We start from the raw sequence: 27,823 nt of genomic DNA on the forward strand, positions 1-27,823 counted from the left end.
TCACTTTGCTTGGAGCTGCTAATCATTCTGCCTGCTGTTTAAAGTTTCATGTATGGATTTGTGATGGCTAAGGCAGTTTAGAATAATATGGAAATCTGCTGCTTTTGAGTGGTGGTGAAAAGTAGTCATTTACCGATCTGTATCATATCTGAAGGGATTTACATTTCGGTTGACGTTTTTGCATGCAAAAATGCATGCGAGAGAGATATAGGAAAGACAGTAGATAAGAGAGGAGAAGAGAACATCTAAGCAATATCCAGTTATCCTCCTAGTGACAAATGATCTTATTAGCTGAAGCCTGCAGTATCTTCCTGCCCATGTCCTCCTACAGATGTAGGATCTTAATCTGAGCCAGTTTGCTACAGCAGGAAAATAATCCTGCAGCAACTCAAAATGTGAATTATTATGTGGATTATAATTAATGGACATTTTTTGCAGGGGTCGACACATTTTTCGTTTGGGCAAATCAAGTCTGGAATTTCCAAAGTGGAAATTACAAACTTTAGAAGCCAATTATAAAACTCAAATACACTACACGTTTGTATTTCTTGCCGTGCAGGACATTTCTCAGCAACAAAAGAGTGAATAAATTAATATCCTACATCTGTATAATTTTTGAAAAAGTATACTGGGACTGGGAGACCTTTCAAATCCTCTCCACACAGTCACATTTATCTGGCCCAGCACTGAGGCTGAAAAAGCGACTGGGAGTTGCCTGATCCCTGTGTTGTCAGAGAGGAACATTGTTAGTTGTGACAGCCAGCACAGCAACACACACAACTGTGAGTGTGAGTGTGTGATTCTGTGAGTGTGTGATCCAAACAAAACAATATGGATGCTGTGTTCACCATTTATCATGCTGGGGGAAAGTGGTCTCTTTGTGTGTGGTTCCTTACACACGGAGATGCCTTTGAAAGATTATGAAGTCATCGCTTCTACCATATTTCATGTGTATTTTTGGAGTTATATTAGTAGAGATACCAGAAGAAATTGGTAGCTAGTGATATGGAAGTACAACTGTTTCCTTACAGTTGCCATCCAAAGACATTATCACAGTATATCAGCTCACTGACATGGTAGATAAACATGATCAGTCTCATCACGGTTTTCTACGAGGTCCCGGTAGTGTGTATAATACTCAACGTCAATCCTTGTCCACACATTTCAATAGGTGCCACAGAGTGGATAACAGAGGGGAGTCGGTCATCTATGCACACTAGATTAGTTTGCATTCAATGGAAAACGACACAATGAACCCAGCCTGTATAACCAGCTCTCTGCTGTACTATTCTGTATCGTATTGTTGCGTATCCCCCTGGCATTTCATGTGCTTTACTGTTCCAAAGCGAGCACAGTTTTCGTGAGATAAACATGCCATGGTATTACTGTGTCTAAGAAGACATGGCAGTCACGCTGCTGCGTGCCGTTTTAAAAGAGCCCTCCAGAGCCGCCCTCTGCCAGTGAAATAGTTCCCGCTCTGTTCCCAGTGTCTGTGTGCAAGCTGCAAGTGTTCCTTGTGGTAAAATAAACCAAGGACTTGTGGGCTGTGGTGCCGCCATAGTGGAGAGAGAAATAGGGAGATGGAGAAAGAGAGAGAGGGAGAGAAAGAGAGGGAGGGAGAAAGAGATCGAGAGTTAAAGAGATACTCAGGACGGCTCCCTCTCCTCTAACAATACTGCAGTATCATTATGGTTTACACTTTACAACGCTGCACTATTGCTTTTTTCTTTCGAGCCAAGCAGCCACTGAGGAGAACAGCCGTGCACTGTGATAGGACCCCCCCCCCCTTACATTTCCAGTATGCCGAAGATGCTTAGTAATCACGAGCTGTGAAGAGGCCATTCTGCGTTTTGTGGGAGTCGTGCCATCTCTCCAGCAACGCTATTCACTGCGCCTCGGCCGGCCACTCTCTCCTCCCACACTAAGTGGCAGATGAGCAGAAAAAGGCCAGGAATCTTGACACATATTCAGCTAAATTAGGTGTCATTTCCCATCGAAGGTTGCACGCTGGTGGTCTTGGTCCTATTAGCCCAGGCTATCACTCTGCAATGAGACATGGTCTCGCCTCAGTCTTTTCACCATGTCAGAGGAAGCCTCAGCTCCCGTGGTACGCAGTTTTGGAACCCTTTCTCCACGACTGTACCATAGGAGCTGAGGCTTTCTCTGACATGGGGGACAGCTGAAGAACCCCTTTTAGGTTCCAGATTTTTCTGAGAGTGTAATAAGAGAATCTTTCCAGTTCACCATTTTCTATAGCTTTGTAATCCCGTGAGGTAATTCAATCGGATTGAAGTTTTTGATTTGTCTTTAACAAGAGCAAATTCAATGTGACAAATTGAATTTGACTCAGAGCAAATACAATGTTTAGGCAAAGTTAATTTGACTTACCAGCATTTACCGACCGGCTTTCATTTCTAACTGTAATCAAATGTTATTGTTATCAGAGAGAATTCATGAAGTAGCAGAATGTTCCCTAAAAATACACATTTATAATGTGGCAGGATGATGAGGAAAACAGAGGACAATTTAGCGTTTCTCATCTATTCCCATTCTGGGCTCATCCTCACTGAGAGGATGGGTACGAGTATATATTTGTGTGTATACGTGTTTGTGTGTGTGTGTGCGCATGTGTGCATGGCTGCATCTGTGAGTGCATGCATGTGTGCTTATTCGGTAGAGTTTCGGAGTGCATCTGTGAGTGTGTCAAGGTTCCCCCGAGACAAATCGCCTTTGTCATTATCATTCAGTCAACACAGGACCTTTGGCGGATCAGTGGAGAGGTAATGAAAGACACAATATGTGCAAGGCGTTCACACCAAGGACACAATCACTATGGATGAGAGTAACGGCACAGGGCCCAATTTTTACACATCCCCCTGCTAATACCAACACGGGTTCCCAGTTTACTCCTTGATGTCTAATCCAGCACGAACAACACATTTTTAGACTTTGATATCTCCCTACAGTTTTCCCAACAGCTGCCCCGAAATAGGGCAAAGGAGCAGCCTTACTAATCCAGCCATGTGGTTGGTTTGCCAGTACATGGATCTCGTACTGCCTATCGTTCTCAGTCCTTGAGGATATTCCCTGATACCTGCATCCGCCCTCCGAATCACACACCTTGCAGTTAGGGGGATGTAGCTTAATGGAAGGAGTTATATACCTTCAGACTCTCTTACGCCCACTTCCTGTATAGCTCAACCAATCAACTCTTGCACACCAACCACAGTATCCCCTCTAGACACTAGTGGCGTGAGCCATATTGCGGGTGTGAGACAGTGAGATACATGTAAGTGACACCCATCCAGACACCCATTCATTTCATTGCGTTGTTATTTGTGCTTGTGCATTCCAGCCCACAGACCCATGATGTCTAACCAAGTAGCATTGCACAAGCGCAAGCCTTGGTTTGTATAAGCTGGAACAGCTCACATACCTAACCACGGTCTCTAGTAATAACGCCACATCGCCACGCGTCTCAACCACACCTCCTCTCTGTCTCTGTCTCTGTCTCTGCCCTGGCTGTCACTGTCTGTAGCCCCTGGACACACTTCCTGGTGAGGAAAAAAAGGTGTGGTTGGTTTTCAACACACACACACGCACACACATTGGCCTTCTCTGCAGAGGAACAGGAAACGTTGATCTTCTCCTCACTGAGGGATTCTAAAAATTGATGTTTTAATTTCAGTCATTTTTTGCTTGAGCACACAATCAGAAGTGAGGCGAGGTGCCGATGCATATGCACGGGATGCTGTTTAGCAAATTAAGTGCTATGTTTTGTTTAGGCTGAATCAATATGAAATCGCACACTTTTATGAGATCCAATGACTCGCTCAATTAGGCTCAGTCGAAGTATTTTCAGTGTTGCTCTGAGCAACAGTGCAGAAATACTATATTATAAACATTTGTGTTAAACAAAAAGCCCCTATGCGCTCGCTGGATGCTTAGTGAGAGATTACACCGGTTTGGACCGGTTTTAGACATAATTTGTACAATTACAGGGAATATTTAACTTACCGCAAATGTTATAAAATGCAGTTCTTCTTCAGGAGGTGGGCAGTGGACAGGAAGTAATGAAATAGACCAATCTACTGTAAGTGGCAATTTGTTTAAAAGTGCTCACCCCTTTAACCTTGCATTGGCCTCCATTGGAGGCACAGAGAGCACAGAGAGCAATATTCAAATATTTAAAGCGTCAGCTCTATTCATTTCCAAATCCGCCTCTTTGCAAATCCCGAATTCGCCTCTGTACTCCGCCCAGGGCAGAGCTCTCATTGTGCTCTGGACCAAAAAAAAAGAAAAAAACGAACGCCTGAGCGTTTAAGATTCCGAAGCCAAACGCAAAAGGGGAAGTTGACTTAACAAATGTCACAAGCTGCCAATACACCTGCTTATTCTCGAAAGCTCTCAGAGGGAGAAAAAAAAAATATACAGGCCAAATGAAATTCAAATACCGGCTGCTTTTATAACCTTTAATCAATAGCACAATGTCCGTGGCTGGGCCCGGAGTCACAATGGCGCTGGTCTCGTCAGATCTCAGAAAGCTTTCCTCCTCCCTTCTTATTTAGACATTGTCATCGTCAACAGTCTCAGAGGACACCACAGACCACAGTGAACAAAGCCTGACATACACTGTATCTATCTGCATATGTATTTCCAGGAACCTGTAAGCAACGGGCTGCTTATTTTTTTAGATGAAAACAGAGCTTGGGACCAAAAGCTAAGAAGACTGTTTGGTGTCGTTTTTTTTTTTATACATGAAGCCAATTTGCGTTGTTGAAGGTATCAGGTTAAGAATAGAGTTAGAGTTTTGGCTTCTGATGAATTACTTAGTCGGAAAGCAGGCGATACATTTCTGTTAGCCTCCAGGATTGAACATACCGCACCGCAACTGACAGGTGCAGGTGGATGGATAAAATGTAAAAATATGTAAAAAAAATAGTATAGAATTGGCCTTCAGGGAAAAATTCTGTATTCTACTTAAATATTTATCATTATGGACATCGTCCGGTATCATCCAGGTAGTCATTGATGGGGATGTGATTGTTAAATATTTTCCCTTTACACTCTCCAAAAGGCTGGTGAACAATGTAGCCTCGACTCTTAGAATATAGGGTTGCAAAGGGGTTATTCAACTGTCCCCATAGGAGAACCCTTTTAGGTTCCATGTAATCTAAACGGGATCTACCTGGAACCATAAAGGGTTCTTCAAAGGGTTCTCCTATGGGGACAGCCGAAGAACCCGAATGATCCAGCATAAAAATGTACTCTCAAGGCGTCGCATCACAAATCAATCAAATCCATTTCTCTGTTTCAATCTACACCGAGTGTACAAAAACATTACGAACAACTTCTCTTTCCATGATACAGACTGACCAGGTGAATCCAGGTGAAAGCCATGATTCGTTATTGATGTCAATTGTTAAATACACTTCAATCAGTGTAGATGGAGGGGAGGAGACGGGTTAAAAAACTAATAATTGTTGAGCCTTGAGACGATTGAGACATGGATTGTGTATGTGTGCCATTCAGAGGGTGAATGGGCAGGACAAAAGACCTTTCAACGGGTCAGCTTTGAACAGGGTATGGTTGTAGGTGCCGAGTGCACCGGTTTGAATGTGTCAAGAACTGCAACGCTGCTGAGTTTTTCCACACTCAACAGTTTCACGTGTGTATCAAGAATGGTCCGGTACCCAAAGGACGTCCAGCCAACTTGACACAACTGTGGAAAGCATTGGAGTCAACATGGGCCAGCATCCCTGTGGAACAGTTTCGACATCTTGCGAACAAATCAAGGCTGTTCTGAGGGGCAAAAGGGAGGAAACTCAATATTAAGAAGGTGTTCCTAATGTTTTGTACACTCAGTGTCTGTGTAACCATTTAATGAACTTTTAGCAGTCTTATGGCTATTTAGCAGTCTTATAGCTTGGGGGTAGAAGCTGTCTTGGAGCCTGTTGGTGCAAATTGAGGCTATTCTGAGGACAAAAGGAGGCGCGACTCAATATTAGGAAGGTGTTCCTAATGTTTTGTACACTCAGTGTATTTGGAATCTAATGGAGCCAAATTTCGTTTTCCAGTGAATTCAAATACCCTGCTCCATAGTGAATGCAAATGATGCTCTCTCAGTGCCCAGAGATGAGCCTCAAAAAGCCCATCTCACTGGCTGACGTGAGATCCAATATCTTCAGGACTATTAATGATTATATTATTCTAGTGGACGGAGCTGTTGGTCGAGTGATGTAGTGATGGTGACAGCACTGTTTCTGCACCTGAAAAAGCTACATAGGCGACATACCACTAGACAGTGGAATAATTCACGACCGTAGCTCCGGCAAAAGGTTCCCCATTTCGAGGGCCCAGCTAACTCGCATACAAGGTCTCCATGACCCAAACATGACCATGAAGCCAAATTATGTTAAAGGTGGCTGAAACCCCTGATAGCATGGATGAAATCCCTGAAAACCCCCAGAACTGCTACCTTTCTCTAACCCTCTCTATTGTACCGTTTAATCTGGGAGGGGGAACTAGGCAGCTGATTGTGCCGGGTACACATTGAGAGAGTGAACCTCGGAGGGCAGCAGGACTTTTCAAGGCGATTACAGTCCCAGTAAAAAACAACAATGATATGTCCTGTAATTTAAGAGAGGTATTAAAATGGAAAAAAAATGGCACCTCTTGTTTGTCTGGATGCTGCTGCATATTCAGGTGAAGCAAGGGGCATTAAAGAGTGGCGCACTTTGCATATTGAGTTGGTGTGTTAAGGAAGGCATGGGTTTACTGTGCTGTGGAGAGAGAATGCCTTCTGTTGAAAGTGGACTTACTGTCTGTAACTACACGGGAAAGACTATTTCACCATCTAAATTTTAGTCATTTATCAGATGCTCTTATCCAGAGCGACTTACAGGAGCAATTAGGGTTAAGTGCCTTGCTCAAGGGCACAGCGGTATATTTTTTGCCTAGTTTGCTTGGGGATTCAAACCAGCAACCTTTCGCTTACTGGCCTAACCGCCAGGCTACCTCCACCAATTCAACTGTTTATCTCTTTGCCTTCCTTCTCAAAAGGTCAGTGTTGCCTCTTTCCATGACAAATGTCATATTATAACAATAACAATAACTATTACAGTCAGAATTCAATTTCCAGCAGACACATCTACAGTATATCCATCGCCTAAGACCTCAACCATGTTATGTAATTTAAAGCTTTCATGGATGTGGTCATTTAAATTGCTGTCCTAAGATATTAAATATAAATTGATTTGCGGAACCTTCTGGGTATATCCATATGCGTATATGCTGCTACATTTCGGCCAACCTAAATTGGTTCACATGCTGCGCACAGCCCATGAGGGTCTATTATGGGAACCAATCAGCTTTATCAGGCTCCAACACATTTGACCAATTTAAACAGGGGATGCTGACATTCTACGGTGATAGGGATACATGTACGTCTGCCAAATGCTGCTGAGTTCATTTGTCCCGTAGTCTAGCCTGGCGCTCTAATCGGTTGAAAGGGAATTTCTCTCTCATCTCTGGACTCCAGGGTGGAAGCAACGGCCAACAGAGAGGCATTTTGACTTCTGGAGTAACAAGCTCAGCTGGCATGTGTGTGGAGAACTCAGTAACTTTCAAAATAGACACATGGGGAGAGGAAAAAAACACCCACCAAGACACAAAGATAATGCCCCAGGCTCCGCTCTCTAAGGAACAGTAGATGAAATAGCAAAGGCTATTTTGTGCGAGCACAGGCATACGTAAGCATACGTACATGTGGGTGTCTCTCTAGACTCGGTAGGTGTTCTCTCATCTGCAGTAAAGGGCAGTGTTTTTTTTTGTCTTGTTGCTGACGTGAGAGGCTTTGTCCCCAAGGTGTCCTCTGACCTGGGCTCCTCTTATCTGGTCAGGCAGACTTTGAAAGGGAGTGCCCTGAGCTTTCGTTCGACATCGTAATGTGAAAGTTAGGACAGGTCCTCCGAGACAGATGGAGAGCCAGGTCTACACTATTCATGTCCGTTTCAGACACTACTGTTAGTACCAGTAAAGATAAATAGGCAGAGATAGGAAAAGGAAGGCTGGTGTGATTCTGAAGATCTCGATCAAATCCTATGGGATCTAAAATGTGCTTCTGATGACATTAGTATTTTGAGACGTGCACAACGCTAACACGGGCCTCTGGGTGACGTCTAGGAGACGACCTGTGTCTATATTTACCCTGTGAGCTCTCCTCTTCCCTCCTGTCTGTGATGTTTGTTCATTTTTAGTTATCAGCTTTCATCTCTACAGCCTTGATGTTTTCTTTAAGTTTGACATCACTTCAAGGCATCACCACTCTTTCATGCCACACTTCTCCTAAAGTGTTGGTGGCAAAAATTGACTGGCGAAGTGTATTCCCGGTATTTCTAATAGGAAAAACAGAATTAAACATTCTTTTGAAAGTCCTCGCCAATTACAAAGGCAGACGATAAATGTATTTTGGGCTGATTACTTTAGAAATGTAAGCTGTAAAGAGGTGGGTGGGTGTTTTAAACAGCCTTTCTGACTCTCATACTTCACATTTTACATATGCACTTGTTAAGTGTTTTATATAATACTCGTTAGCACTTTACTGTAGGTGTCCTTATTCATGCAATCATTAAGCCTTTATAACAGCTATATAACACATTACAACCTTTGTCATAAGCTGTCATAAGTGGTTTTAAATAGTTATGAGAACGGCATAAGATATTATGAAATGTGTTATAATGGATGTTATAATGTTGTCATATGCTCTAGTAACAACGACTATTATACTTTCTGCATGACAACTTACGTCATATGTTATTACATGCTACATACGTGTCTCCATACCAGATGTTATAACAGGGTGTTATATCATTGACCAAACTTTGTGTCACATTACTACATTGCCTATTATTAATGCCTAACCCTAACCGTAAATGAAAGGGATACATCTGCATGCATGTTTTGGAATATTTTTTATTCTGTACAGGCTTTCTTCTTTTCACTCTGTCAATTAAGTTAGTATTTTGGAGTAACTGCAATGTTCTTGATCCATCCTCAGTTTTCTCCTATCACATCCATTAAACTCTGTAAACTGTTTTAAAGTCACCCTTTGCCTCATGGTGAAATCCTTGAGCGGTTTCCTTCCTCTCTGGCAACTGAGTTAGGAAGGACGCCTGTATATTTGTAGTGACTGGTTGTGTTGATACACCATCCAAAGTGTAATGTATAACTTCACCATGCTCAAAGGCATGTTCAATCAATGTAGTTTTTTTTATTTATTTTTTACCCATCTACCAATAGGTGGCCTTTTTGTGAGGCATTGGACAATCTCCCTGGTCTTTGTGGTTCAATCTGTGTTTGAAATTCACTGCTCGACTGAGGGAACTTATATATAATTGCATGTGTGGGGTACAGAGATGAGGTAGTCATTCAAAAATATGTTAAACACTATTATTGCCCACATAGTGAGTCCATGCAACTTATTATGTGGCTTGTTAAACACATTTTTACTCCTGTACTTATTTAGGCTTCCCATAGCAAAGGCTTTGAATACTTACTGACTCGAGACCTTTCAGCCTTTCATTTTGAATTAATTTGTACAAATTGACATTATGTGGTATTGTGTGTAGGCCAGTGATGACAAAAATAAATTGAATCCATTTTAAATTAAGGCTGAAACACAATTTTTTTGGGGGAAAAGTCAAGGGGTGTGAATACGTTCTGTAGGCACTGTATCTTCTCACATTTGTTTCTTGGAGATCCTGAATGGTTTTGGGATACTCTCAACTCATCCTGTGGTACCCAGCGCATTCATAACTGTTTTATAACGCCTCAAATAATGTAACTTTGCTTAAGGTGTCTGTGCACTCTATAATGCCGTATGACAAGGTTATGACAACCATCATCCCATTCAATTTAATGTGACCTTTAGTGGTATGTAATAACATATGACATGTGTTGTCATGCAGACTGTGCAATAGCAGTTGACTTTAGAGCATATGACAACCGGATGAACGGTCATCTATAACACCCATTATAACTAGTTTTATAACATCTTATGCCATACTATTTAAAAACTACTGATGGCAGCTTATGACAAATGTTCTAATTCAGCAATAAGGCACGAAGGGGGTGGTGGTATATAGCCGATATACCACGACGCATATCGGAGTGCCTGGATACAGCCATTAGCTGTGGTATATTGGCCATATACCACAACGCCCCAAGGTTACTAAAGTAATCGGAGCAGTAAAAATAAACGTTTTGTCATAGCCATGGTATACGGTCTCATATACCACCAAATGTATAATGTGTTATATAGCTGTTTGTAAATGCATGCATAAGGGCGCCTACAGTAAAGTGTTACTTAATACTCTAATCACACACACCATTGTTGAGTGATTGGCGCAATGTGTTTTCTGTTATTACTGTCACCTCACATTTAACTCCGGTAGGTTGCCACGTTCCGTACTTGTACAGGGGAACTGTGGAACTGAGGATCCGTAGGAGATAGTCAGCCACTCTTGGAACTCAATGAAAAAAGAATGCTTATGATAGTAACCCAACGGATTTTGTCATTCAATGCCTCCTCCATCAGGATCTCACAAACAGCGCGCCACTTTCTCTCTCATTAATTAACCACCATTTCAAAGATGCACGTTGTTATTATAAACGTGACAGAAATGTAAACGCGACATGTCACATGCTGCTGCCACGTTTCATGAGCTGAAATAAAAGATGCCAGAAGTACATTTCTAGCAAATGTTGTGCACACGTTTGTTTCCGTTCCTCTTAGTGATCCCAGGACCTCCACATCCGGCTTCTTCGTCTGCGTGATCGTCTGAGACTATCCAAATCAAATCAAAGTTTATTTGTCACGTGCGCCGAATACAACAGGTGAAATGTTTACTTACAGGCTCCAACCAACAGTGCAATTTTTTTGACATCTATTAAAATGTATTAGTTGAACAATAGGTTCAAAAACAACAGTAAAATGACAGTGAAAAATAACAGTAGCCAGGTTATATACAGTAGCGAGGCTATATACAGGTACCGTTTAGTCGGGCTGATTGAGGTAGTATGTGCATGTAGATATGGTTAAAGTGACTATGCATATATGATGAATAGAGAGTAGCAGAAGCTAAAAAGAAGGGTTGGCGGGTGGTCGGACACAATGCAGATAGCCCGGTTAGCCAATGTGTGGGGGCACTGGTTAGTCGGGCTAATTGAGGTAGTATGTACATGAATGTATAGTTAAAGTGAGTGGCAGCAGCGTAAAGAGTAGCCACAGTGTAAAAGTAGCTGTCCATCCACCTGGACAGCTGATGAAACTGTCTATTTCTGTCTGCTATAAAGCCCTTTTGTGGGGGGAAAACTCATTCTGATCGGCTGGGCCTGACTCCCCAGTGGGTGGGCCTGGCTCCCAACTGAGTGGGCCTATGCCTAGTCATGTGACATCCATAGATTAGGGCCTAATGCATTCATTTCAACTGACTGATTTCCTTGTATGAACTTTAACTCAATAAAAACGTTGAAATTGTTCAATGTTGAGTTTATATTTTTGTTTAGTATACATCAAACACGAGCGAGTGAAGCAGACCGCTGAGTGTCACTCTACTGGACTCTACCAACTGTTTTGTGATCAGCTCTTAACAAAGACAGTGAACGACACCAAGGCCAGGCGACCCCCACTATGCCCGTGGTTGATCCCCTCTTTGTCACAAATGATTGTCTGTAATTATTGATGGGGACTCTGATATCATCCAACTCATTAGTATCTCTGCTTTGTGATCTGGCTATGTTCAGTTCTTCACAATGCAGCATCTGAATAAGGAGAGAAAGAGCCCCCTTTCATTCAGATCAGTGGAGCTTTTGTGCTTTCAAATCAGCTGGTGTCCTTGGCTTAGCATTATGTTTCCTGAGTCGCTTTGATTTAGACGTGCAGGTGTTTACTGCTTCGTAAAACTTTTGAGTTGTCTTCTGTTGCCCATGACTCCCAGGTATTGTTTAATCTCTCGCATAGTATGATTGTGAGCAGATTGCTATTCAAATTGTATTCAAATGGGCATTCACTCTCACAATAGTCTGCATTGCTTACTGCCTGGATGGCAAGTGTTCCATGAAGGAGATGTGAACACAGCAGTCAACAAACGGGGTAATCAGAGCGTTGCATTTCGCACAAAACGCTGCTCTAATCTTCTAGCTGCTCAGGATCGCACAAAGGATTTTTTTTTTAAAAAGAAGCGTTGCTGTGGCCACGCGGAAAAGGGAAAAACAGGGCGTTGAATTCCCACTCAGAGTGGAGAAGGGCTCAGTCGTCAACGTTGATTTGCTCAATGGGAAATTGATTGTCCTGACCTATACGTAAAGGAGTATTGTCTTGTTTTGAGAAATGATCTATTAGTATTAGTGTAGTATTTTTTTCTTATTAACCCTCATCAAAGAGGATTTGATTTTGATATAGGGGTGATTGCAGCGAAAATCACGATCAAAACTTCAAATGATATAGATCAAACAATTCCCTGATAGTATGGTAATTAATAGTCCTTTGTCAATACATGATTGAGATATTCCTCCCATTCCTTCTAAATAACGATGCATGTAGACTCTTTGAGCCTCTCTCGGGAGTTCTTATACTCTTATTCCCCCGACAGCCCTCCTGCTATGGCCTGGAGTCCACCTTTACCCTCTCTCCCTCTCTGCTCCGAGACACACACACTCATGCCCTTAGAGAGACTGGCTCTGTCTGTGTGTTCTCAAAGTCACTTCACAGTATGGAGAATTCTGAAATTCTAACCTTGTCCTGCTCTGTACATGCCTTAGACAACTATCATTGTTATACAGCACACATACACTACATAGCCAAAAGTACCCCTTCGAAATAGTGGATTTAGCTACATCAGCCACATCAAATCAAATTTGTGGCTGACAGGTGTATAAAATTCGAACACACAGCCATGCAATCTCCACAGACAAGAGAACGCTACCTGCCCGAATGCATAGTTTCAACTGTAAGGTTTGGTGGAGGAGGCATAATGGTCTGAGGCTGGTTTTCATGGTTCGGGCTAGGCCATTTAGTTCCTACTTTGTGGCAGCAGTTTTAAGGAAGTCCCTTCAATGTTTCAGCATGACAGTGCCCCCTTACATAAAGCAAGGTCAATACAGAAATGGTTTGTGTAGATTGATGAGGGGGGTGGGGGGGGGGGGGGGGGACAGTTTAATACATTTTAAAATAAGGCTGTAACGTAACAAAATGTAGAAAAAAGTCAAGGGGTGTGAGTTCTTTCCGAAGGCACATGCTGAATGTTTGGCATGCCAATGAACGAATGCAGAGAGGCACAAACAGATTGGACCACCGGGCTAGGACAGTTCTGATGGTCCCACGAGGCATTCAAAAGCCCTCTAGTGTAGGATTTGTTTTGTTGTTGTATCTTTCAACTAAAACCAGACATTCCAAAGTGCATGAATGAAGTGTCTGCTTTGAACCCAATAAATAAATAAAATAAAAAATATATATATATTTTAATGTGCTTCAATTGAGTGGGATTATTGTGAGAGACAATGCTGTTGATGGTACATTACCCTAATCCACAGAATAGATGGTTTCAGAGACTTGGATGGAGGGTTTAAAGACAAACTAGATTAAAAGTATTACTGCATCATTTCAATTAGACAACACATTTTAAAAAAAATATGTGCAAATGTAGAACACAGAGGCAAATTGTTGAGAATTCAAACCTTCTGCAGCTATTCAGATATGAATAATTAAGATCATTTTCTGCGGCATCACTGAAATGGATTCTGAGGATAAACTGGGGCCAAGTCCCAAATGGGCACCCTATTCCCTGCATAGTGCATACTTCTCACCAGTGCCAAACTTTTTTCACTATGTAGGGAATAGGGTGCCATTTCGAACACAGCCTGGAACACACGTCATCAGTCTGAATTTCCCCCAAACACTGCCTCCTCCTGTTTTGCTGGTGAAAAATGGCATTGTCCCTGAGATGTCTACGGGTGATGGATGAGGGCCTCTGGCATGTCTTAGTGCCTCCTCCACTCGTTAATAGATCATTACTTCTTACCAATGACGTTCCCATCCCATCCTGTGTCGTCTGTGGAATACACTTCAAAGCTGAGTCTCATGCTGCACACAATCCGCCTGTGACATTTCCCTCTCTCACGCTAATGAACCAAAGGAAGATTGGAGAGTGAATTGGAGGAGGACACAGACAGACAGACAGACAGACAGACAGGCAGAAACAGACACATTTAAGCTGTACAGTGGTTCCTCCTTTAAAAGTTGCATCATACTGCAGCACACCTTGCGGGCTGCTGTAGCATTCTATGGCACGTTATCTAATTGCCAGCCATTTTTTTAAACGTTAATTAATACAGGTTAGTGCTAGTTTGACCACCAGAGGGCATCTTTGAGAAGCATTTGATAGTCTCCCATATTGGCATTACTAGAGAATTTAAAACCTTTTTTTGTAATAACATAGTACATGGGATTGATTTTAAGAAATGTTGCTTAATCAATTAGATTAATATTATGGTGTTTCTATTCCTAGAAAAACAAAAAGCAAAACTGTCAAGGTTTCCATTAGGATGGAATTGAAAATATTGCTCTGTACAACGTGATGGTTGGGAGTAGGCTACAGCGCATTTCCACACCCTAATTGTAGTGTAACCAATACTCATTTTGCCTATGGTAGGCCTACAGTAAATCTAAACATGTTTTTTTCAATGACGTGACTCTCCGCCAATAATTACATTTAGAGGATTGGAGGATTCTAAATTAATATCTTAGGGGCATTTTCCATTAGGATCTGTGAGAATATCTGAGAATATCTAAGGGACTTTTATATAATTCTAAATGAATTAATAATAATAACAACAATAATAATAACTTTGTTTCAAAAGTAACAATATTTTTGAGATTGAGCGAGAAAAAAGCATTTCTTGATCATGGGGTGAGACATTCTCACTAATTTGTAAATGAAGCCAGTTCGTTATTTAGAAAGGTTTTTCCAGAAATAAACCAAACTTGATTGTTTAGCAGACATCACTTGCTCAACACATATATCTTTAAAGTATCATGAACATTTTCATTTATCCATGCTTGTCTCAGAGCAGCACGAAGCAGTGCTGAAATAGATGGGAAGGCTATACAGAACGATATTTTGGAGATTATTAAAAAAATATATAGCCAGGCTAATAGCCATAATGACGCTGTCCAATGTCACCATGTGTGTTTGAAAAAGTATTTTCCAGTAAGTAACAATTTGTTTGCCTTCATCAGACAACTTTGTTCCAATATTTCTGTAATTCAGTGATATTTATTCCCATAGTAATTCATTATGGATCCATAACTAAATCAAAATTCTGCATTTTTGAAAGAGTGTTTTTATCATGATTTTATTACCGAAAGCATAAAGATGAAGAGATACAGTACTGCAGAGTATATGCTTTTATATTTGGATAATAAAACATGTGAAGCATTTTGAACATATAAGCCACCTGCATTTGTTTATGAGGCTACTGTGCAGTCTGACAAGTAAACATAGCCTACAATACATACCGTGGTAAACATGGGACAGTGAATCCCAGGAGACCACGGTTCAATTTCCTGACAGGAAGGAAGGAGTATCCTGGAATGAATGCGTGTGTTCAAACTTTTGACTGGTACCTGCGGGAACCACTGCAGATTAGAATTTCAACCCATTGGTGCCGCATCTAAAGTGAACTGACACTGAAATGAGATGAAGCTGATTGTTTACCTACAGTAATGGCAATGGGGCCCACTGAAGTTGGAGTGAGGGCATTTGATGAACATGGAGCAGTATGCAGCCTTTAAATTGTTGGAATACAGGGTCATCCTATTTCTTGAAAAAGCAATTGGGAAGATTGCCGACACCTGAGATTTCAGGTTGCATTTTCTTAGGGACGTCGTTTCCCCCTCTACTCTGTTTTGGGACCCAATTGATTTAGAGCAGATGAAACCCACTTACCATAATCCAGTGAAGCATGTGTTCAATTTACAGCAGTCTGGTGTTCCCCTCTTCTGTGAATCCAATGAGATCTTCCTGGTTTTCACATTAGCTGGTCTTTTGAATCATGTTGATTTCCTGGCCTGATTTCTTTTCCCTGAGCATGGGGGATGAAAATGGAAAATGACATTGGGATATGTGCCCTCAGCCCTCGAGACGATTCTCTTCCCTCTGAAGTCTGCTCCCGTTCTCTCCGTTCTCCATAACATTTCTTTGCGGAGTACTCTTTATTTTGCCGCCGACCATCCAATCCATTTCCATCAAAGGTACTTGTACCTTGATAGAGACGTTGTACGACTCAGCCAATCAATGCTTAGAAACAGCCATGTTGTAGTTCCCTTTGGTTTGAGGAAGGACATAGCCCACACAGAGACTGGTGGTGGTATGACAGATTGGTATTTTATAAAGATAATTAGTTGTGATGCACACGTTAGCTCTTTTTGGAGAAGAACTCATTAGCAATTATAACACTCCAATAGGACATGAGGGCTGTGTCTAGACTCAAGAAAATGGATTAGTCACTAATGGGACGCTGTGCTGGAGCCTCAATCACTAATTTGTTCCCGGGCCTCAAGAGCATGAGGTGAGGTGTTTACTGAACCACGGTGAGCTCCAGAAGTATTGGGACAGTGACAATTTTGTTGTTATTTTAGCTCTGCACTCCAGCACTTTGGATTTGAAAATAACACAATGACTATGAGACTAAAGTGCAAACTGTCAGCTTTAATTTGAGGGTATTTTCCTCCATATCAGGTAAATCATTTAGAAGTCACAGCCTTTTTTTGTACATAGGGGACCAAAAGTATTGGAAGAAATTCACTTATATGAGTGTTAAAGTAGTAAAAAGTTAAGTATTTGGTCTCACATTCATAGCATCCAATTACTACATCACGCTAGTGACTCTACACATTTGTTTCGATGCATTTGCTGTTTGTTTTGGTTGTGTTTCAGTGCCCAGTAGAGATTCATAATAAATAATGTATTGTGTCATTTTGGAGTCACTTTTATTGGAAATAAGAATGGAATATGTTTCTAAACAATTCTACAAGGCTACCATGATTATGGATAATCCTGAATGAATCGTGAATAATGATGAGGGAGAAAGTTACAGAGGCATAAATATCATATTATTGTAATGGTGAGAGGTTAGCATGTCTTGGAGGTATAATACACTACATGACCAAATGTATGTGGACACCTGCTTGTCGAACATCTCATTCCAAAATCGGGGGCATTAATATGGAGTTGGTCCCGCCTTTGCTGCGATAACAGCCTCCACTCTTCTGGGAAGGCATTCCACTAGATGTTGGAACGTATCTGCGGGGACTTCCATTCAGCCACAAGAGCGTTAGTGAGGTCAGGCACTGATGTTGGGCGATTAGACCTGGCTACCGGTCGACGTTCCAATTCAAAGGTGTTCGAGGAAGTTGAGGTCAGGGCTCTGTATAAGCCAGTCAAGTTCTTCCACACCGATCTCGACAAACTATTTCTGTATGGACCTCTCTTGCACGTCGGCATTGTTATGTTATGCTGAAATAGGAAAGGGCCTTCCCCAAACTGTTGCCACAAAATTGGAATAACAGAATCCTCTAGAATGTCATTGCATGCTGTAGCGTTAAGATTTCCCTTCCCAGGAACTAATGGGCATAGCCCAAACCATGAAAAACAGCCCCAGACCATTACTTCTCCTCCAACCAACTTTACAGTTGGCACTATCCATTCTGGTAGGTAGCGTTCTCCTGGCATCTGCCAAACCCGGATTTGTTTGTCAGACTGCCAGATGGTGAAGCATGATTCATCACTCCAGAGAACATGTTTCCACTGCTCCAGTGTCCATTGGTGGCAAGCTTTTCACCTCTCTCGCATGGTGATCTTAGGCTTGTGTGCCATGGAAACCCATTTCATAATGCTCCCGACGAACAGTTATTGTACTGACGTTGCTTCCAGAGGCAGAATGGAACTTGGTAGTCAGTGTTGCAACCGAGGACAGATTATTTTTATGCACTACGCACTACGCTTCAGCCCCGTGCTATGATCATGTGTGGCTTACCACTTCGCGGTTGAGCTGTTGTTGCTCCTAGACGTTTCCACTTCACAACAACAGCACTTACAGTTAACCGGGGAAGCCCTAGCAGGGCAGAAATTTGACAAACTGACTTGTTGGAAAGGTGGTATCCTATGATGGTGCCACGTTCAAAGTCACTAAGCTCTTCAGTAAGGCCATTCTACTGCCAATGTTTGTCTATGGAGATTGCATGGCTGTGTGCTTGAGTTTATACACCTGTCAGTAACGGGTGTGGCTGAAATAGCAGAACCCCCTAATTTGAAGAGGTGTCCACATACTTTTGTATATATAGTGTATTTGTGCGTCTGTAATCATTATTCACAATTCATTCACGACTATCCGTAATCATGGTAGCATCCACATTGCGTATTTAGAAACATATTCAACAGGTTTCTTTTTTTACAATAAAATGGACTCCAAAATGACACAATACATTATTTAATCTGAATTTCTATTGGGCACAAAATAATTAGAAACACAATCCAAACAAACAGCAAATGCATCCAACAAGTTTGTTGAGTCACAAGCGTGATGTAGTCATTGTGTGCTTGGAATATGGGACCAAATGCTAAACTTCAGACTACTTTAATACAAATAAGTGAATTTGGCCCTATTCTTTGGTGCCGTAAAATGTGGGGACTATGTACTTAAGTGCTGTGATTTCTAAACGGTTCACCCGATATCAAATCCTAAATTCCTGCTGGAATACAGAGCCAAAACAACAAAAAATGTCTCAATACTTGTGTGTGTGTGTGGACGTGTTTAACTATTCCTGAATAGTAAGCAAACTGGAGACATTTTGTTAGTCCTCGCAAGGTCAAATGCTATTTCTAGGGGGATTAGAGTTAAGGTTAGAATTACGTTAATGGTTAGGGTTAGGAGCTAGGGTTAAGGTTAAGGTTAAGGTTAGGCTAAGGGTAAGATTACAGGTTAGGGTTAGGGAAAATGGGATTTTGAATGGGACTGAATTGTGTGTCCCCTCAAGGATTGCTGTACAAGACTGTGTGTGTCTGTGTCTGTGTCTGTGTCTGTGTGTGTGTGTGTGTGTGTGTGTGTGTGTGTGTGTGTGTGTGTGTGTGTGTGTGTGTGTGTGTGTGTGTGTGTGTAAAAGCCTGTCTGTAGGGGGATCAGGGGGCATATAGACAGTGAGCAAAGGTCCTATTGATGGAGACCCACCAACAAACCAGAGCTTTTAATTCAGTGTAACACGATTTAACACTCAATTGGCCTTGAGTAATAGCCAGCCAGACAATGAGCAATCCCTTTTGTCTTGTGTCAGCAAGTCATTCAATGAATCCTCCTCCTCACCCCATCTTGGCCCCATTCTCTCTTTTTTATTAAAAACAATTTCGCTCACTATTCTCCCCAACCTTGTATTGATCCCAGACGGTTTTAGAGGCACTTTTAATTTCATTTTCATTTGACACCGTTTGAGTAGCTTAAAAACAATCAAGGAAATCCAGTTGGCAGATCCATTATGTTGGCTGATGTGGAGGTAAGGGGCCTGGGCTGGGCTCCCGGGTGTTTGCCCTGGGATGTGTTCTCACCAGGGGAGCAGGGGAAAGGAACAGGGGGGATTTTCTTTGAAAGACATGGGGAGTGAAGCAGATCAATCCCATCATGCTTTTGGGCTGTGAATAGTGCTGTGCTTTCTTTGATTACGTCCTCATTAGCAGTATTTGTTTTAAAGCCAAAGCGATGCTCTTATACTCTGTGGATTCACCCAGTCCAAGCCAAGGGTTCCATCCCAAATGGCACCCCGTACCCTGTAAAGTACACTACTTTTGACCAGCACCAATAGGGCTCTGTTCAAAAGTGGTGCACTATGCAGGGAATAGGGTGCCATTTGGGATACAGCCCTAGTCTCTGGAGGTCTTACTTAAGCTGCTGCGGATAACGTAACATAAGCCCTCTGCAGTGGGCGAGTGTTAGTGTGAGACTGTCTTTTCTCCTTTGTCGCGGACTCATGGTGCAGTGAACGAATGGGCTTAAGATCACTCACTGTGTGTCCTGTGTGTCTCGTTTTTAAATCCCTCAACCGGGAATAATTTACCCTAGCTCTGTAGGACCTCTAAAATGAAGAGCAGTCAGTGCTCAAGGTTGCCAAGTCCTGCGAGGGTGTGTGTGAGCTAAATATTCGAGAAGATTCGGAAAAATGTCATACTAATCATGAGGAGAGAGAGAAGATCTTATAGGGGATTGAGACTCAGATCCCTTTATAGTTGCTGTAACGCAATGCGTAATCTGTGTCAGCTGCCCACTGTGGAACTGCCAAAGCCTAGAGTCACTGTTGCATGCAGTGGTTGTGTATCCAAACTGAGCGATTGCAAAGGGAAGTCATGAAGCAATTGACTCTGACTCTCTTTACAATAACCGTTTCTTCTTAATCATTATTCTTAATCGTTTCCTCACATTGACTTAAGGCAATGCATTCAACACTGTAATGTGAGCATTAGTACTCACAGAAGGCTAAAATTCGATTTTCATAATATTATATTTTCTTCTTATGACAATGTACAGTATGTGTTTTATAGTGAGATTGATGGGCTGCTTACTTCACCGTACTTAATCCTCTCTCTCTCTCTCTCTCTCTCTCTCTCTACCTCCTACCCCAGCCTGTGAGCTGATGACCCAGGGCATCCTGGCCCTGGTCACCTCTACGGGCTGTGCATCGGCCAGCGCCCTCCAATCCCTGACGGACGCCATGCACATCCCGCACCTGTACGTCCAGCGGAGCGGCGAGGGCTCGCCGCGCACCGCCTGCCAGCTCAACCCCAGTCCTGATGGCCAGCGCTACACCTTGGCGGCGCGCCCACCCGTCCGCCTCAACGAAGTCATGCTCACGCTGGTCGGCGAGCTGCGCTGGCAGAAGTTCATTGTCTTTTATGACAATGAGTATGGTAAGTGTGGAGTATGTACTGGCGCCCGCTCTACCTAGCTCGTGAACGCGCCTCAGAGCCGCAGCTTAAAAAAGGATTCTGGAGCATGGTGGAAGGAGGTTGATGACGAGGGGTGTGGGGGCGAGGGGTGAAGGGTGGGGTGGTTCCGGCGACACAGGTGCCCCAATCAATGGAGCCCCTCAGGGTTGAGCGATCAGATGGAGTAAATGGAGCTTACTCACGGTCACATGGGAATCTCGCTGTGAGAAGAGGGAGAGAGGCTGTCTTACTCATCAACGAACCACCTGTTCCTGAGACTTATTGAATGGTGTTAATCAGGATCAAATGAGTCAGATAGTAGCGCAAACCCACTTGAGAACTCACACTCACACTTTACCCCCCCCCCTTTACTAGCTCTGACTTTGCTGATTGCTACTTTATTCAGGGACATGTACTTACTATGACTGTGATATGTGGTTGTCCCACCTAGCTATCTTAAGATGAATGCACTAGCTGTAAGTCGCTCTGGATAAGAGCGTCTGCTAAAGTTACAAATGTAAATGTATGATGGAATGTACTGTACAGCAGCTCCATGATTGGATCCATGATTTTACAGCATGTTCCTTGCAGCTCAATGCTTTTAGATTAGAATACTATTTCCTATTTGATATTGTTCCGTTATAGACTGATGTGTCTACATTTTTGAATGTAGAGAGAGGCAACAGAAAAGTTCGGAAGTTCAACCTGTCTATGTTTGGTTTGCTTCAGTGATGCCCTTGAACCAGGGTCTTTATCAGTATTACCCAGGTTATTTCATTATTGTCGGATGACTGCTTACCGGCATGTTCACACAGGCAGCCCAATTCTGATATTTATTTCTACTAACTGGTCTTTTGACCAATCACGTCAGATCTTTCCCAGAGCTGATCTGATTGGTCAAAAGACCAAATAGTGAAAAAAATATATCAGAATTGGGCTGCCTGTCTAAACACAGCCTATGAGGGACTTTCAGTTCTTCACCATGGGATTTGGATTCTCAGAACAGTGTAGCAGATTGCAGTGCATGTGTGGGTGGCATTGGCCATATTAGGGGTAAGATATGAATGTTTCCGGCTGCTATTCTGTTGTTGATCAAAACCACGAGCAAGCTGATACGGCACTCTATCCACACGAGGAAGAGATTAGAAACGGCTGTTATATCTTCATGTTTTGCGCTTCTTCATTTGTTCTCTTAGTGAATGTGGCATTTTAATACGAATGGTTTTTAATTGCTTTCATAAACCTGTTTGTTTCACCGTATTAGCTTGTGTTGCATCCTGTAATTGGACTTTTAAGAAAGCAAAAGTGATGTCAATTTACTTCTACGGCAATTAAGATAGCTAGTGTATATAAAGTGTTAGCCTGTAGAGGATTTGTTTAATGTGAATCCTTCAATATTTTCCCCACAGCATCTTCGTATGACTTCAATTCCTATGGAGTTCTGTACACCGATTGTTGCATCATCCCCACGTAGTTTTGGCCAATGAATCAAATCAAATCAAATTGTATTTGTCAGTGAAACGCTTACTTATGGTTCCTTTTCCAACGATGCAGAGTTAAAGATAAAACCATTTCATGAAAAGTTTAAATAGTGACAAGAAATGAATACACAGTGAATTAACGGATAACAATAATGAGTAAAAAATAACATGGCTATATACAGGGAGTACCAATACCGAGTCAATGTGCAGAAGTACGACCTTTGGGGTACCAAAACTATTTTAGGGGGCCAAAAGTATTTGGACAAATTCACTTATGTGTATTAAAGTAGTCAAAAGTTTAGTATTTGGTCCCATATTCCCAGCAGATAACGAACACATCAAGCTTGTGACTACAAACTTGTTGGATGCGTTTGCAGTTTGTTTTCATTCTGATTCAGATTATTTTGTGCCCAATAGAAATGAATGGTAAATAATGTATAGTCATTTTGAGTCACTTTGATTGTAAATAAGAATGAAATATGTTTCTAAACACTCCTACATTAACGTGGACGCTACCATGATTACGGATAATCCTGAATGAATCTTACAGAGGCATGCAAATCATTACCCCCCCCAAAAAATGCTAACCTCCACTGTTATTGTAATTGTGAGAGATTAGCATGTCTCAAATTAAAGCTGACAGTCTGCACGTTAACCTCATAGTCATTGTATAATTAAAAAGTAGGTGTCGTGTCCCAATACCTTTGGAGCTCCCTTTAGGTAGGGGTAAAGTGACTAGGCAACAGGATGGATAATAGACAGTAGCAGCAGCAGCATATGTGGTGAGTGTGAAAGTCTGTGTTGCGCCAGCATGCATGTGTGCACATGTTACGCGTGTGTGAACATATGTAGCGCGTGGGTGTGTGTGTGTGTGTTGGAGTGTCCGTGTAAGTACGTGACTGTGTGGGTAGAGTCCAGTGTGTGTCAGTGCAAGAGAGTTAGTGCAAAAAAAAAGGGTTAGTGCAGGTAGTCCGTGTAGATATTTGATGAGCTATTTAGCAGTCTTGTTCAGCAGTCTTATGGCTTGGGGATTGAAGCTGTTCAGGGTCCTGTTGTTTCCAGACTTGGTGCACTGGTACCACTTGATGTGCGGTACCAGAGAGAACAGCCTAAGTCTTGGGTGGCTGGAGCCTTTCGGAAAAAAAATTGGGGCTTCCTCTGACACCGCCTGACCTCAAACCTGTATACAGTTCTATTATGTTCTATTATGATATTCTTCTAGTGTTTCAAAGAGTTTTAGAGGCCGTCGAGGATGCATAATGTCTTTCTGTTCTCAAGGTAAACAAACATGCATGTGGACGTTACAAAAGAGGGTCGCGCAACACTACACTTTACAATCGAAGGTCATAACAGAGCACAAGAAATGGTTGTCACCGAACTATCTGACTCACCAAATGAGTTGGATTATAAACAGGCATATACAAGCCAGCTTTTTCCTCCCCACAACTCCATCCCCCCAAACCCAACCTCAGCAATATCCCTCCCTTTGATGAGCAAAGGCATTAAAAAAGTGAGGGGAGGAGAAAAAGGCACATTTATTCAAATTAAGGCCTTTGTTTAAGTTTATTAGGAGCAGATGGGGTCTGGGTTTGGGTGTCCAGGCCTGGCTCCAGCCTGGCCCAGGCCTGACAGCTGAATGATGATGATTAAGGAGAGTCCTTGGATTGCATTGCGGCTTCCATCCCATCTCCCCCTTCTCCACACTGCCTCCCTTGCCTCCCCTGTCCTCTCTTAACCTCCATGCTCATTCTCCCTTTCATTTTTTAATTCTGTCTGTCTTGCATCCTCTCTCTCTCTCTCTCTCTTCTAATTCACTTTACGTCTGTGTCTCTCTCTCTCTCTTCTCTCTCTCTGTTTATTTTGCTGTCGCACTCTCTCACTTTCTCTCTCATTCTTTTTCTCTGTTACTTCCTCATGGAAATCCTGCTTCGCTCCATAAAGCACAGACAATTCCCTCTTCTTGCTTGCTGACAAAAGGACAAAAGGGCAAATCCCTCTTACCTGTTATAGAAATGTGTGCAGTGATGCTGCTTGAAATGCAGAAATAGCATTTATTTTTTATTTTTTTAACTTCAGTCCCATGAACAGTGTGGAGTAGACAGTTTTTGGCTGGCATATGGTTAGAAACAACTGCCGAGACCATGTTTACTGCTCTGCGTTCTCCATATATCTGGCTAACACCTAACTCGAAGTCCTCCTGACTTTACCCGGGTCGCGTCAGCCAAACTAGTTGCCATCATTGCGGATTGTGAAAGCAGTCCTTTTGGTTATACCATGCACGCCACTTGCTACATAGCACTGCTTTGAACACGGGGTCAGTCTTGTAAAAAATAACCGAGTGAGTAATGAATGAATAAATACATTCATTCATTAAAGGTGCACTATGCAGAAATCGCTCCGGCATTTCCTGGTTACTAAAATGTTTGTAAAGTACGGAGAATCATTGTACCATCTTAACCACTGTGAAATATATTTTCCATAACCCAAAATATTGTATTTTCAGGTGTAAGAAGCTGGTGTACAAAACCGAAAATAAAAGATACAAAAACAAAACTTAAGAATGCGAAGCCAAGAAATAGCGCACATAGAACAGATCTACCGCTTCTTGGACTTGCTTTGCCATGAGAATGACAGATCTATAACTCACGTTTGTATGTGAATTTGGTCGGGTCTCCCAAAAAGTGACATATTGCAGCTTTAATAATCGAGCCCCACTCGATTGGCTGGGCTATGTCATTATCCTGTGGGAGGCGTTGGGACTCAGGATTTAGACAGCGGGTCTCTATAGAATGAGGAAATGTGGAGAGAAGGGCGAAAACACACCACCGTTACAGTTCATTGAATTGATTTACCCGTTGCATTGATCTGCTCCGTCCTTCACACAGTGCTTCGGCTCAGGCTCCGTCGAATGTTCCACCGAGCATGACACAGCAGCTAGGGCCACATCAAATATGGACTCCCAATCACACACAGGCGGGCTGGGTTAAGGCTGGCTGCAACCAGGGACTGGATTGTCACCCTGTCCCTTATATGGTGCACTGCTTTCGACCAGGTTCCATACTCATGCTGGGACTTCCTGTTTTCATCAGCACCAATAAGAGGCACCTGTTAGCCAGCCTGGATCGAAAGCCTCCTGACTTTGTGAAAACAGAGAAAAAAAAGGGAGAGTGAGGTGAGAAGCAATGAGGGCTGGATGATGTGTGTTGACTCACGGGGTTGTGACCTCACAATGCTGTACATGGGTTTCTGCCTTAATTTCCGCCTGATGGTTTACAATGCTGTCTGGAGCTGACAGGCTGTAATATATCTATGCGCTGAGTGTACAACACATTAAGGACACCTGCTCTTTCCAAGACACTGACCAGGGGAATCCAGGTGAAAGTGATGACGCCTTATTGATGTCACATGTTAAATCCACTTCAATCAGTTCAGATGAAGGGGAGGAGACAGGTTGAACAAGGATTTTTTTTTTTTACGCCTTGAGACATTGAGACATGGATTGTGTGTGTGTGCCATTCAGAAGGTGAATGGGCAAGAAAAAAATTCAAGTGCCTTTTGAACAGGGTAGGGCTGAAGTTGCCAGGCGCATCGGTTTGTGTCAAGAAATACACTACTGCTGGGTTTTTCACGCTCAACAGTTTCCCCGTGTGTATCAAGAATGGTCCAGCACCTAAAGGACATCCAGCCAACTTGACACAACTGTGGGAAGCATTGGGGGTCAATATGGGACGGCATCCCTGTAGAGGCTTTCACCACCTTGCCGAGTCCGTTCCCCGACAAATTTAAGCTGCTCTGAGTGCAAAAGCTACAACAGTAAGTGCCAGGCGCACCGGCTTGAAAGTGTCAAGAACTTCAACTTCCACAGAACATCCAGACAACTTGACACAACTGTGAGAAGCATTGGAGTCAACATGGGCCACCATCCCTCTGGAACACTTTTGAGGCGGTTCAAAGGGCAAACGGGTGTGTGCAACTCAACATGTTCCTGATGTTTTGTACCCTCAGTGTATTCTTATGTTGGTGATAGGTCATTTATAGGGGTCGGGGTAAACTGGTTGAGTGGATACACAGGTTCAGGGTTCGCCACATAAGATTTTCATAATCACTATCAGAGTTGAATGCAGGGCATTTGAAGTTCAGCACCAGTTCAACACCCCATGTGCCTGACCTGATGTGCTAATACTTTCCCTATTAGCACTCTAGCTGAAATTATTAATTTACTTCTCGGCTTCATCATTTTGCTTATGCATGTACAGGTAGCTGCCCAAATAACGGAAATACGAGTAAGTGAGGGATGCATAGTATATTGAACTATTTTGGCTAACATGGCCATGGCCCCCATAGGATGACAATGCCCCCATCCACAGGGAATGAGTGGCCACTGAATGGTTTAATGAGCATGAAAACGATGTGAACCATATGTCGTGGCCGTCTCAGTCACCAGATCTCAACCCAATTGAACACTTATGGGAGGTTCTGGAGTGGCGCTTGAGACAGCGTTTTCTACCACCATCTACAAAACAGCTCATTATGGAATGACTCATGGGAAAATGTATCGTTCCCATAGAGTTCCAGACATTTGTAGAATCTATTCCAAGGTGCATTGAAGCTGTTCCGGCAGCTTGTGGTGGCCCAATGCCCTATTAACTATTTTGGCAGTTACCTGTATTTTCCCAGTCTAGACGTTTGGTCCGCAGCAATTTCATTATATTTAGTGGTGTACCTTTATGAATCACAGGCCGTAAAGTCAGGGGGGGGGGGGGGTTATTACTGTAGCAGTTCTTAATGCCCACTGTCCTGATAGTAATGCCAGCCTCAGTATAAATAAACAAATATCAGCCTGCGGAGGTGATTTCATTTATGGACGAGGAGGAGGAGAGGAGATGTCTGGATTGAAATCAGCTGAGTCACTCCTAGAACTCCTATTACCTTTTACCGCTCCCTTACCCCTCGCTGTGTCATTCAAAATGAGGGATGATATTATCGAGACACCCTGCAGAATGCAGGAACGACATGAACCCAGACAGATTTATTTATACAAACAGTCCCCCCCCCCCCCCCCCCCCCCCCCCCCCGGGAGTGCAATCCTCGGCTTTCGGAGTGGAGGAAAAGGAGGACAAATCCACTCCCAAGCCAGTCACCCCTACCATCTGCCCAAGTCAAGTAACAAAGTATTGCCAGTTAATTAGTCTCCATCTAGCAGATCCTATCTGCTACAGCCGAACAAGTGAACTCTGCGATTGCTCATTTCACGGCAGCTATTGCCTAAGCCTGGCGAGAATGCTAAGGGTGTACCCCGAACCCTTACTAGAT

At 42.7% G+C, this 27,823-nt stretch overlaps 1 protein-coding gene across 1 annotated transcript in view; it reads left to right on the plus strand.

Annotated features, from left to right (window-relative positions):
• The window catches only part of LOC139377498 (glutamate receptor ionotropic, delta-1-like), a 417,048-nt gene that overhangs the window by 189,593 nt on the left and 199,632 nt on the right, over window positions 1-27,823 (plus strand). The window contains exon 3 of the mRNA XM_071120533.1: window positions 20,727-21,011. Within this exon, the coding sequence (XP_070976634.1) occupies window positions 20,727-21,011 (285 nt within the window). The remainder of the gene's footprint in view (window positions 1-20,726; window positions 21,012-27,823) is intronic.

This window comes from Oncorhynchus clarkii, chromosome 20, assembly GCF_045791955.1.
Source record: "Oncorhynchus clarkii lewisi isolate Uvic-CL-2024 chromosome 20, UVic_Ocla_1.0, whole genome shotgun sequence".
NCBI classification, from domain to species: Eukaryota; Metazoa; Chordata; class Actinopteri; order Salmoniformes; family Salmonidae; genus Oncorhynchus; species Oncorhynchus clarkii.